Source organism: Argentina silus (genome assembly GCF_951799395.1).
Source record: "Argentina silus genome assembly, chromosome: 20".
NCBI lineage: Eukaryota > Metazoa > Chordata > Actinopteri > Argentiniformes > Argentinidae > Argentina > Argentina silus.
Genome location: NC_139674.1, coordinates 9,180,922 through 9,194,748, shown reverse-complemented (window position 1 = coordinate 9,194,748; position 13,827 = coordinate 9,180,922). Strand labels below are relative to the sequence as shown.

At 45.9% G+C, this 13,827-nt stretch overlaps 1 protein-coding gene across 1 annotated transcript; it reads right to left on the bottom strand.

Moving 5' to 3' along the window:
• Positions 1-11,077: 11,077 nt before the first annotated feature.
• phlda1 (pleckstrin homology-like domain, family A, member 1) lies at positions 11,078-13,447 on the bottom strand. The gene is made up of 2 exons (XM_083692535.1): positions 12,843-13,447; positions 11,078-12,136 (listed from the first exon to the last, which is right to left on the bottom strand). Exon 1 carries the CDS (start codon positions 13,324-13,326, stop codon positions 12,871-12,873), a length of 456 nt encoding a protein of 151 aa, XP_083548661.1. The 5' UTR covers positions 13,327-13,447; the 3' UTR covers positions 11,078-12,136; positions 12,843-12,870.
• Positions 13,448-13,827: the final 380 nt, after the last annotated feature.

The window sequence follows — 13,827 nt, the reverse complement described above, 5'->3', positions numbered from 1 at the left end:
CTGAGCTGTCCTATGTGTACCATTGGAAAACCACATGGATACGGTGACATGGCCTAAGTTTATTTATTTGATTATCAGAATAAGATGCACATTTTTTGCCATTTATTTGATAGAAAAAAAACAAGAAATAAAGAATGTCACACAGGCACTCTATCACATTATTTCTTGGCTGGACTTTTTTTTACATTTTTGTTTTGATTAAAGACTAAAGTAAAGTGAATTATGGATTTATAGGCAATGTCTCAGCTGCCCATAATAAAATGATTCCTGAGTAATTCATTTATGGTATCTGAATGATAGATGTTTGCACAGGATTCTATCTCAACTGAAAAATAAAACGGTCTTTTACATCAGGAACAAAGAGCGACTGTATGTTGGCCTGGGGCATGTCAAAATCCTATCTATAATTTATCAAGCTGCACTCATGTGACTGATATCAAACTCTGATAACCTGGCGGAGCCACAATACCCTCAGGTTATAGCCTCAATGTAGTCAGTAGACATTTTTTTCCTAGATATTACTTTCCTCTCTTCTTCACTCACAAGACGAGCCCCCATCGTCGTCAAAGCTAACACAAATGCTTGGTTAACATGATAGCCTCGGACAGCTGCAGCACAAATACAATACAATACTCTCTCTCACACACACACACACACACACACACACACACACACACACACACACACACACACACACACACACACACACACACACACACACACACACACACACACACACACACACACACACACACACACACACACACACACACACACACACACACACACACACACACACACACCGCCTGTCCACCAGCACATGTGCTATAATTCTTAATGTTTGCAAAGCCCATGACCGGGCCTGGGAGCGAATGGTAAGATTAACGACTTTATTTCCTTATTAGCCAGGTCAGCAGAGCAGGGAGGAAGTGAAGCCTATAGATGTGGCGGCCATGTTTTTGTTCTCTAATGTAATTCTAAGGGCTGACAGGCGCCCTCCGGTGACAGCTGTCCACTCATAAGTGGCCGTCACATGTTCCCTCCACTTCCTGTACATGTAAAAGCACTTCAGAGAAAGGCTCTCTGGCCGTGCTCCGGGGGGGTTGGCAGGGGGGGGGGTGGCAGGGGGGGGTTGGCTCCGGGGGGGTTGGCAGGAGTGGATGGAGCTTAACGGCCTAGAAGGAGCTTGCGCAGGTCAGCTGATCGACCCTACCTCCCCTCAGGGGAATCACGTCATGTTCAGTGGCTGTGCACCAAATGGGAGAAAACATTTGGGAATAGAGGAGATGCTACCTGAATTTGTTTTATAAGATTGCCCATTTCCGCTTTCTTTCTTTTTGCTAACGTTTATCCGAGTGGCAAAAATCACTGAGATCCTTCAAAGGAACCTTGGATAGAGAGTTAAATGAAAACATGTTGATGAATAAGGAATGAAATACACTCACCGGCCACTTTATTAGGTACACCTTGCTAGAGTACCGGGTTGGACCCCCTTTTGCCTTCAGAACTGCCTTATTCCTTGTGGCATAGATTCAGCAAGATGCTGGAAACATTCCTCAGAGATTTTGGTCAATATTGACATGATAGCATCATTGCTGCAGATGTGTCGGCTGCACATCCATGATGCGAATCTCCCGTTCCACCACATCCCAAAGGTGCTCTATTGGATTGAGATCTGGTGACTGTGGAGGCCATTGGAGTACAGTGAACTCATTGTCATGTTCAAGAAACCAGTTTGAGATGATGTGAGCTTTGTAACATGGCGCGTTATCCTGCTGGAAGTAGCCATCAGAAGATGGGTACACTGTGGTCATAAAGGGATGGACATGGTCAGCAACAATCCTCAGGTAGGCTGTGGCGTTTAAACGATGCTTAATTGGTACTAAGGGGCCCAAAGTGTGCCAAGAAAATATCCCCCACACCATTAGATATTTGCGTTAACAAGCAGTTGAACAGGTGTACCTTATAAAGTGTCAGGTGAATGTACGTTACCACTGTGAGATCTGAAGCAAGGGATGATGTCTGCAAGTGGTTTGTAGGTGGAGCACTACAGAAGCCAGCAGGGCTGTATAGAAATATAGAATTTGATTTAGAACATGGCCTCTGCCCAACTCTTCACCCCAGTACCATGCCCACTCACTCTCCCTCTCTCTCCCTCTCTCTCTCTCTCTCTCTCTCTCTCCCTTCCTCCATTGCTCCTCTCCTCCCCATGGGTATTCTCTTGCTATAGGAGAGTTCCAGCCACCCTGGTGCAGCCTGACAGCGCTCTGTCAAATCCAAGCCCATCTTCTTTCTCTTTGTTTCCATAGAAACGCCCGGCCGTGGAAAAGTACTACAAGAGGAGGGCCATGAGATACCAAGAGAAGAGGAGTGTTAGGGCAAACAGAGGCAACAATAGTTAGTTGGTCTGTGCATGCCACTATGTGGGTGGAGAGCTGCCAAAAAAGACAGGTGGAGAGTGGTTTTGGGGAGGTTTCACTTTACAGGGAGTTTTGTGCTATCTGACGGACTAAAACCAATGCATTATTTTCCCTGTCTTAGTTTGGTCGTATTTGATCCAACTCTGGGGAAAGCTATGAAAGGGCATTGTCAAGTCTAGGGTCTCATTTTTTGGCTGAATGAATTGGTGTCAGCACTTGTCAGCACAGTGTTCATATTACTGTGTAATTACTATTGTAAGTACAGCGTAACAAGCATTGAAATGTACTCATCAAATGTACCCTCTACTAAACTGCACTTAGGGTTATGGTTAGGATTAGGGTGAGAGTTAGCATTGCTGCAAGTACAGTATAGCAAAGAGTGAATGATTAATTCACTGCACAAGAGGAATTACAAACATTGTAATGTAAAGTGTTCCAAAATTGGTACTCTGGGCTCAAAAAGATGGTGAGGAAGCAATAACGAGGAAGCTCTCCCTGCCTGTAACCCATGAATTTATCATGAAGCTATATGAGCCTATTTAGGGCATCTTCAGGACTCAGATAGAGAGGCACCTAGGGACTTCATCATCAATAATGAATAGCTTGGCCTTATTTCAAAGTAAGCTAGTTTAGATTTTGATCACACACACACACAGTACAATGAGAGACTACCCTTGTCTATGAGGTACAGGACAGTGAGTGGGGCACTGAGCGGTGTGTAGGGAGAGCTCTCTGTCATCAACTGGTTTGGTCTGGAGTCGGCGCCGCTCAGGGCTGTTGAAAGTTCCGCTCACAAATCTTTGGCGGTGCCTCGCTCGAGCGGCCGTGGCAGCAGGTGGCGAGAAGCATGTGTGATGTGTGTGAGAAGGCTGCCGCTGCGTACGTGCACACGGTCTGCTTGAGAGAGAGAGAGAGAGAAAATGAGAGAGCAGAAGAGAGGGAGAGAAAGGGGGGGGGGAGGTGGGGGGAGAGAGAGGCACACAGGGAGGCACCACGCTTCCACCTAGGGACAGGATGACATTGAGAGGAGCCTCGTTTTCTCTCCCATCTCTCACTCCCCTAGCTCCTTCTCTCCCTTTCTTTCTCTTCCCCTCTTCACTCAATGTCCCTCTCTCACCCACCCCCTCTTAACCTCCCTCACATCCAGCTCGCTCCTCTCTCTCTCTCTTTCTCTCTCTCTCCACTTCCCTTTCTTTCTCGCTCTCTCTCTCTCTCTCTCTCTCTCTCTCTCTCTCTCTCCCTCTCTCACCCTCTCTCTGTGTCCCCAGCAGGCAGGCTCACTCTGAGTATCACATGGGCACCCGTCAGCACTCTGAAGTGCCACAAACATTTTCCCAAGGCGATATGAATGAGATCATTGTCCTTTGCCCAGAGCTGGAAGTAGAGGAGGACATGAGAGGAAGGGAAGGGAGGGGGGGATGAGAGGACAGAGGTAGATGAGAGGGGTGAGGGAGGAGAGAGAGAGAGAGAGAGAGAGAGAGAGAGAGAGAGAGAGTGGAGGACGTGAGTGAAGGAGAAGGGAAGTGAGGAGAGGAGAGGAGAGGAATGTGGGAGTAGAGAAAGGGAGAAAGAGGGGTGTAGATGAGAGAGAGGAAAAGAGAGGAGAAGAGGGAAGGGTATGAGGAGAGGAAAGGGACAAGAGAGTAGATGAGAAAAGAGAGAGGTAGGGGGTGTGGGGGAGGGGGAGGGGGTGGCGGTGGCGGTGGGGGGCACCATGTGATCCCAGCCAGTGGTCACAGGAGCTGAGCTGAGCTAATGACAGTCCGGATGTGTCTCTATCAGAGGGCTCCTGTGGCTCGGTGCCCTGTGAGGAGTTGCTTGGGCCATGCCCCCCTCATTAACAATGTGCAGCCCCATAATCTTCCTGGATTCAGCCTGTCATTGCTGTTACGAGGGGACGAATCTGCTTCCCCTATCCCCTTGATGAGGGTTTCAACCCCACACCCACACCACCTCACCCCCACCACTTTCCCTTATTAGGACGAAATCCATGCTTGGATCAAACGTAACCATGTTGAGACGTCATGCTTTTAAACTGCCACAGAGAGGCAATGGCAATGTCCATCTAGCAGGAGACATCTGGCAAGGACAAATAGACAGCAGGGCGAATATCAATGTGTGAGTACTGCATAGTACTTACAGTGAGTACTCTAAACTCCATGAAAATGTTCCAGTCAATTAAAGTGACACAACAGCTGTCAAGTGACGTACAACAAATAATGAGTTATCTTCCTCAGGGAGACTGGTGGTCTATTGCCAACATTTGAAAAACAAAAACAGCTACCAGCAGTTGATATTCACTGTCAGGTAGCTCTCCTCACCTTCCAGTGTGTTTTCAACCTACTGTACAATATCCAACCTACTATCAACATGATAGGCCTATCAGATGTTATGACAAACATTGCTAGCCACTAGCCTGCTGTGCTCCTTGTCTGTGACAAGCTCTCATTGTTCCCAAATGAGAGCTTATCAGATGACCGAAAAAAAGCCACATGACTCCCGTTGATTTTTGCTGGTCTGAGAAGTGCTTTGAGCTTGTGTCAATGTTACTTAATGTTTCAAATTTAGCACGCTAACACTGTACTTCCTACTGGAGAGGTGCTTTATCGACAATCACATGCTGCTTGGTTTTATGTTTCATTTGGGATTCACACCAATATCCGCCCCAAGATGAAGAAATGAATAATGTTCTCCCTGTTTCCAGGAAGGATGAAGACAAAAACAAAGCTTAGAGAGGGAAGAAAGCCTTGCTTGGGGCTGTAATCTGTCTACTAACACAGGAGACAAATGTCATCGGGAGGGGCCTATTTTTCATTACTACACAAAACCAAACACACCCATATTATACCTGTAGCTTATACAATGACAAACCGCATTACTACAGTTACATCCGCCCCACTGATGAGTCACCACCTAATGTGGTTTATTCAAATCCCTGACTTATGGCTCAAACATTTATACAGCATGTAATGATTATCTCCAGGGTACAGTATGCAATGAAAACACTGCTTTAGAATTTTCCATTATTTCCATGGAAAATGTCATTCAGAGGTCAAAGTTTATGAATTTACACTAATTGGCCTATGCTTAGCCAGTGCTACATGCTACATGCTAACTGTAGCCCACTGTTGTCAGCAAAGAGCTCCAGGACAAGTCATCTCTCAACAGCAGAAGTGTGAGCGAGTAAATCGATAGTTTTCAGTAGATGTTTAGTTCCAGTGTGAAAGATAAGACGGTAAGTCAGCGTGGGTCATCAACTGTAGTCAAGCCTGGCCAGATTGCTCTCAGCTTTGTCAGCAGCAGCACTGTGAGTTACAGTTACAATATCTTCCCCCCCCAAAGCCAAACGCCTCAGCACAGACCAGCCTCACACAGACCAGCCTCACACAGACCAGCCTCACACAGACCAGCCTCAGCACAGACCAGCCTCACACAGACCAGCCTCACACAGACCAGCCTCACACAGACCAGCCTCACACAGACCAGCCTCAGCACAGACCAGCCTCACACAGACCAGCCTCACACGGACCAGCCTCAGCACAGACCAGCCTCACACAGACCAGCCTCACACAGACCAGCCTCACACAGACCAGCCTCACACAGTCCAGCCTCAGCACAGACCAGCCTCACACAGACCAGCCTCACACAGACCAGCCTCATACAGACCAGCCTCAGCACAGACCAGCCTCAGCACAGACCAGCCTCACACAGACCAGCCTCACACAGACCAGCCTCACACAGACCAGCCTCACACAGTCCAGCCTCACACAGTCCAGCCTCAGCACAGACCAGCCTCACACAGACCAGCCTCAGCACAGACCAGCCTCACACAGACCAGCCTCAGCACAGACCAGCCTCACACAGACCAGCCTCAGCACAGACCAGCCTCACACAGACCAGCCTCACACAGACCAGCCTCACACAGACCAGCCTCACACAGACCAGCCTCACACAGTCCAGCCTCACACAGACCAGCCTCACACAGACCAGCCTCATACAGACCAGCCTCACACAGACCAGCCTCACACAGACCAGCCTCACACAGTCCAGCCTCAGCACAGACCAGCCTCACACAGACCAGCCTCAGCACAGACCAGCCTCACACAGACCAGCCTCACACAGACCAGCCTCACACAGACACGGAGATGAAAGGCTAGAAGATGAACCAACATTAAGACACTTTATATGAACAATACTGTCTGACTCGAAACAAAGTGCAGGTTTGTCTCACTTGTTGTTTTTTTAATGACATCTAATACCTTTTCATTATTTACAAACTGATTGCAATTAAATCACTATGGTACAAAAGGCGTAAAAGCAACGGTGGATGAGCAATCCTATCCATGCATAGTTCCCGTTAGTTTCCGCTAAGTGCACAATTTCCATATGCATGCTAGGAGGATGCAGTCAGTCATTACTCTCAGTGTCTGCGCATGAGAGATGTCATTTTAATGCTTGATAATGCGCTGGATAATTCTGCTGCTCCAGTGTTTCTTTCCCAGAGGTTTATCAAAGTTTAAACACCCCTCTGAAGGCTTAAATGTCAGAGGATAATTTGATCGGGTAAGTTTTAGTAACTTTAATTACTGTGTGACCCTCTCGGCTTTGCAATTGGCCGCCGATTCATCATTTTCAAATGTCAGCGGCTTGAAGAATTATGGATTTTCCTGTTTGTTTTATATTACAGGGAATAGTCAGTAGCTGAATACATTTTCTATTTGCCAGGTTCCAAAAGAAACAATGTCCTCGTTTCATTGTGTTTTTGAACTTTTGAGTCCTTTCCTTGAATGCAAATGATCTCTAAAGCCTGGTCTAAAAATAACTTCAGTAACCAAACTAGATGGGGGTAAAGCATTCAACACAATACAGCATATTTTAATCACAATTTGCCTTCAACATTCTCATTTGCTTGTTTTTAACGGATGCATGACTCGCAGCCCAACATCATCACAGTGTAACGATTCTGTTATCTTCGGCAAACGAGGAAGTGAGTATAGTTCACAGACAGAGGAGCTCACCTCCCAGATGCAGCTGCCCTATCGTTGACCTTGGGAAGCGTGGAGGAGGTTGAGTGTCCTTTGGCAGGCCAACTGAGCCACCTAACTACGGCAGGAACAGACAGAATCCACCACCTGTCTGCCTCGTTGTGTATGTGTGTGTATGTGTGTGTGTGTGTGTGTGTGTGTGTGTGAGAGAGTGAGAGAGTGAGAGAGAGAGAGAGAGAGAGAGAGAGAGAGAGAGAGAGAGAGAGAGAGAGAGAGAGAGAGAGAGAATTTGCAGAGAAACACCTCTGGCTGAAGGAGAAGGGACAAGTCCCTCCTCATACACCTTTATTTTGTTCCTGCTCTGCTGACTCAGCTGATTCTCTAACTGCTGACAACAATGGAAATTTGAGGTGGAAAAACCATTCTCAGGTTTTCCCTACCTGAGCCATGGTTACAGTACACCTTAATAAGAGCCTGGGATGTGAAGTGACGTACAACAAATAATGAGTTATCTTTCTCGGAGAGAAAACCAACATTTGAAAAACAAAAACAGCTACCAGCAGTTGATATTCACTGTCAGGTAGCTCTCCTCACCTTCCAGTGTGTTTTCAACCTACTGTACAATATCCAACCTACTATCAACATGATAGGCCTATCAGATGTTATGACAAACATTGCTAGCCACTAGCCTGCTGTGCTCCTTGTCTGTGACAAGCTCTCATTGTTCCCAAATGAGAGCTTATCAGATGACCGAAAAAAAAGCCACATGACTCCCGTTGATTTTTGCTGGTCTGAGAAGTGCTTTGAGCTTGTGTCAATGTTACTTCATGTTTCAAATTTAGCACGCTAACACTGTACTTCCTACTGGAGAGGTGCTTTATCGACAATCACATGCTGCTTGGTTTTATGTTTCATATGGGATTCACACCAATATCCGCCCCAAGATGAAGAAATGAATAATGTTCTCCGTTTCCACAGAGGTTGAAGACAAAAACAAAACTGAGAGAGGGAAGAATGCCTTGTGTTTACCCGGAACACAGGAAACAAATGTCATCGGGAGGGGCCTATTTTTCATTACCCACACAAAACCAAACACACCCATATTGTACCTGTAGCTTATACAATGACAAACCGCATTACTACAGTTACATCCGCTCAATGTGAAACCACACATACAGTATGTCTGTATACAAAATTAGAGGTTTCATCTCGCTATGGTTTTTCACTATAGTTACTACTATTCTTTTGATGTGGATCCTACCTGACGCATGATGAAAGCCATCAGTTAACCTGTCATACAAAGTCCTACAGTATTATCTTGACAAAGGTCTCAGTCTTTTAGGCATTGCCGTTTCCTAGGGTCGTCAGGGCTGTGTATACACAAGGCGACATTCCTGTTCCTATCTCAGACTTCTTGCCCTAATCGCTGAGGAGAGGCAGCAGCTGAGCCAATTGACCTCAGTGTAGCTTCTGCTGTCGTATCTGGGTGGTCTTAGGGAACAGGTGCGGGGGGCATACAGAGGTGGGGGAAAGCACCAGGGTTAGGGCTAGGATCCCCAGTGCAAAAAGGACTCTTCAATCCCATTCCACTGAAAACAGTATTAATGAGGTGGGATAGGGGAAGTGTTGACCTTTCTAAAACAAGTGTTTACTCACTCTGGTTGTAAAGGGAATTTGGTTTGGGTGGCACTATTGGTTGAAGAATGACGTTTTCAACACTGTAATTGTAAGTTTGATTCCGGCATTGGTCGCAAATACACATTAGTCAACTGTATAAATGATCATAGTTAGGCGTCTGGTAAGGTGTTCGGTGTCTGGTAATTTTTCGGTGTCTGGTAATTCTCTATTCATCCTACATTCTCAATTACATAACTGTGAGTTCCTGTTTTGTTTAAATTAACTTAGCAGAGCACTTTCATATATATTCCACCTGTATCACAATCCACACAAAGAGAGAAGAGAAAGAACAAACAGCCGCAGGAGAAAGAATGCTTCTAATCTTACAGTAACCTGCTCTGTCTTACTCCTACACAGTGTTTCACTGTAAGCAGAGCGAAAACAAAGCCTGCAACAATCTGGGTTCCATTCACTGTGCTGATGAGCTGTTTCAGAGCTCTTTAGAGCACATGGAAATTCCCAGGCCAGATGTCCCATAGGGCCATGGCAATGTTTTTTTTTGTTTTTTTTTTGGAATGTGGGTTCTTGAGGTTGTCTCGAATCACCAGGTTGTCTCGAATCATGTTCTAAGTGTCACGCTGTCATTCAGATTAATTGATTCTAGTAAGAATCATTAATCATTGAAGACAGTACATGCAAGACACACGTGATGAGTGTGAAATATGAGTAGACTATGATTCTACAGTATCTATTCCATTAAATAAACCAGGAATGGCAACATACACTCTGCAATAATGTATCTCACACTTATTGGACAGACATCCATTAAAACACGGTAGCTCAATAATAGCTGATGCTCAAATCACAATATAAAGATCTGGGTGCCAGATTTTGTTGTCATGTCATGTGAATGACATTCCAGACCAAGGAAATCAATTAAACTGCGGAAGTGGGGGGAGGAGGGAATGGCTGAGGTTAGATGGTGGGCTCAGTATCGGAGCTTGACTCAGCCGGCCGTTTATACCCAACCTTTTCATCTAAGCTGCCCAGTAAGAGAGCGATAGACAGAGAGAGAGGGAGAGAGGGAGAGAGAGAGAGAGAGAGAGATAGAGAGAGAGAGACAGAAAGAGAGAGAGAGAGACAGACAGAGAGAGAGAGAGCGAGAGATACAGAGAGAGAGGGAGAGACAGAGAGAGAGAGAGAGAGAGACAGAGAGAGAGAGAGAGAGAGAGCGAGAGAGAGAGAGAGAGACAGACAGAGAGAGAGAGAGAGAGAGAGAGAGAGAGGGGGGGGGGGCACTGTGGAATCCCAGCCATTCGCTGTGTAAGAGCCAGAGCCAGAACAGCCCATCGGCACACACTCGTCTGTCAACATGACTTCATCATCTGTGAACTCCAGGCGCCTGTCCTGGGCCAGTGGCCACAACTCTCGGGTGATGTAGCACGCCGGCACAGCAACGGAGGACACCAGTGACAACTGGAGGCCCCATGGGTGGTTACAGCGTGTCCTCAACCAGACTCTCTGCCTCCCTTGGCTTGGCTTGAAGCAGACTAGTAGGGGGAAACAAGTGGCGAGTGGTTCGGATATAGAGACGTCTCCTCCTCCTCCTCCCCCTCCCCCTCTCCTTCCCCCTCCCCCGCCCCCCCATGGCATGAGGATGTGTAGAATTAACACTGTCATCCACATTTTGCGCCTCCCTCCATTTTAATTGAGTTAACCGAATTAAGAGGGGCTAGAGACACGTGTGTGCACGGCCGTCCGACAGTTCATCTCTGTCAAAGGGCTGACAATGAAATGTTATTCTCAGAACGGCTTCTACTTTTAGCTCAGGAAACAGGGTGAGAAGTTCATTGGCCATAAGGCATTAAAGGGTTCAGACAGGCAGCTCTACTGAAAACACATCTGTTGGCGCTTTAAATGGTTGATTCAACCGCAATCTCCTACGAGCTGTTGGCAACACAGAGGAGAAATCACAAGAGGCGCTGTTCATTTTGAAATGGAATGTATATTTCAGAAGTATGAAAATAGCTCTCATATCCAAATAAGAACCGAACCAAACACAGTGAGTCTGTAAAAAATAAAACACACAGCTATCACTCTGTACTGTAGATGTGATGAAAACACAGATGTAAACCCGGTGTGTGTGTGTGTGTGTGTATGTGTGTGTGTTTGTGTCTGTGTGTGTAGAGGGGACATCAATCTCAGAATGGCTTCCTGATAACAGGAGAAGGTGGTGAATTCTTGCCTAAAGACTCCTCTATTAAGTTGCCATAGAAAGGTACTGAGAGCAATATCGCTTCCGTTACAGATTTAAGACTTGCAAAAGAATATGTTTATATTTTTACACGTTTCCTCCCTTAAATCTAACCATATTCCATAGTAGCAATTCAAATGAAACACAGGTACCAATCTGGCTTAAGGATATCACAAATGTAACCATAAATTAATCATCAACAACAAAGAAAAACAACATTTGTCAACTGTTCTTCATCATTTCTCAACATACGCTGCACTCTTAACATTTATACAATAAACTACACTTCAGAGGAAAAGAAAGGTATAAGTCTTTGGTTCAATTAAAGAATGACAACATGTATTGTGGCCTGGTTTAACAATAGGACATGCTACTCACACATACAAAACAGATAGAACTGAAAGGATTGAACAATAAGCATCTCCTTCATTTGTAACGGCAACCATTCAACAAAGATCAATACCGAGACGTATTTCCAATCAGACTGAAACATTGTACTGAGGCATGTCCTAGCATCTGAGCATACTTTCCAGTTTCAACTCCGGCAACAACCATACTGTACATCAATGAAATTATTCTGATAAAAAATATATACATCTAATAAATAAGAAGGGTACAACAGAATCGCAAGTTAGAATACCATTGTTTTCTTTCATGCTGCAGACGTTGTCCATCAGTGTATTTTATGTTTTTAAAATCAAGTCTCTAGTGACAAAGGGACTGAATGATGGATGCTGTTTTTGGGGAACCCGCTATTAAATGAAGAGGTGTTTCCTGCAGGGTGATGCTCTTGTCAGAGGCGGGGCAGATGCAGCGAAGCGCGTGTCTGCATTGATCTCTCCTCTGAATGTCCAATTAACCTGCAGATACAATCAATTAGACCGACTCACAACTGACAGTGCGCGTGACATAAGAGGACGGCGAATGACTGAAATAGCATAGCTTTCAAGGAGACACATTAAACACATCACCACCTTAATATGCATAGAAAGGAAATTCCAAGGCATAGAAAACATAAAACCACTACCATTAACACAGTTCATTTAGCCTAGTGATGGGTCAGGTGGTCTATGATATCTCTGCAATATATCTTGATGGCTCCGAATGTTTTAGAGGACAGTAAAGGAATTCCACTGTCAACAGCAATGTAATGTGCTCACTGTAATCAAACGCAGGTCTCGGCTTCATGCGTAATTAAGGGCTATAAATGCAATCAAAATTATGAACATTTGGTGGCCTATGTTCAAGAAAACCTACTTTTCCATGTGTAAAAGCTGCTCCTTGTCATGCTTATATTGTGTATATCTATGCAAATGTTGTGTAATTTGATGAGGCTACCGGCATCTGGAACAATGAAACCAATGCACGGTTATTAACTAGATCAAAGCTTCCCTGCCGACATCACCGCGCGTAAAGCCATGTTTACGGGGTAACGTAAGTATCCAGAGCCATGTCAAATATCAAACGTTGCCGGAGAATGTGTATCCAAGCAATTTCGCGCAGCGGATTTCCACTTGTGAAGGGGCTAAGTAATCAAGCCGCTAAGTCCCCTCTCTGATGTCTTACCGCAAATGTCGAATGTCCAAGGCGCAGGTCACGCAACGTTTGGCGAGCTCCGACTCATTTTTTGTCCCGGGAGCTGAACTATGAGAAGCTGCTGTTTCTGTCGGGTCGACTTCACGGCCAGGATTGCCTGCCTATTCTTGTATTGCACCATCTGCAAAGTTATCTCGGCGTTCCAGCCCTCGTCCTGTGGGCACCTGAAATCTATCTCCTTGCCCTCCGTCATGACCACTGTGAAGTAGATATATTTCCCTTTCCTCTCGACGCAGTCCACTGTTTTCATATTGGCGAAATGCAGCTCCTTGACTTTCCCGGTCTCGCCGCCACCGTGGTGCTGATGGTGCGGATGGTCGTGCTGCTTCGGCGGGAGAAGCAGAACCCCGTCGTCGGTCAGGACGCAGTGCTTCTTCTTCCAAAGCTGCAGCAAACCGTCGCTCCGCTTCTCCAGGAGCCCCTCTTTCAACACCTTGCAGCCGTTCTCCAGCATCTTGAGAAAAACACCTAATTTCTCAGGAAACGCAAACGCTTCTTCTTCTCCTTGACCGGAGAGGCAAAGGCATCGGGTGCTTAAGTGGTCACTGCAATGAGAGGGTTTATGTGAAACTCGTGTGTGAAGTGTATTTGATCGTCCGTCGGCAGCGGTCGCTGGAGTGACTGATATTCAGTTTGATTGGGGTTTTCTCAAGCTTGTGGACCGCCCCCCCGAGTGACATCCAGCGGAAAGGAGTCGTATGTCAGAGGGCCTCTCCAGAACAACGCATATCAATGTCACAGGGGCCCCGCGCTCAAAAAATCCTGGGCTTCCCATTTTGTTCATACATACATTTAAATGGAATAGAATGGAACAGACTAGAATATGGAATATCCCACATGTTGTTCATATAGAATGTAGCTTTCTACAGGGGGAACATTAGGATTACACAGTATAATTAATGGCATATAACAGAACAATAATATGGCACATGCAGTGGGCATTTACCTAAGTCAA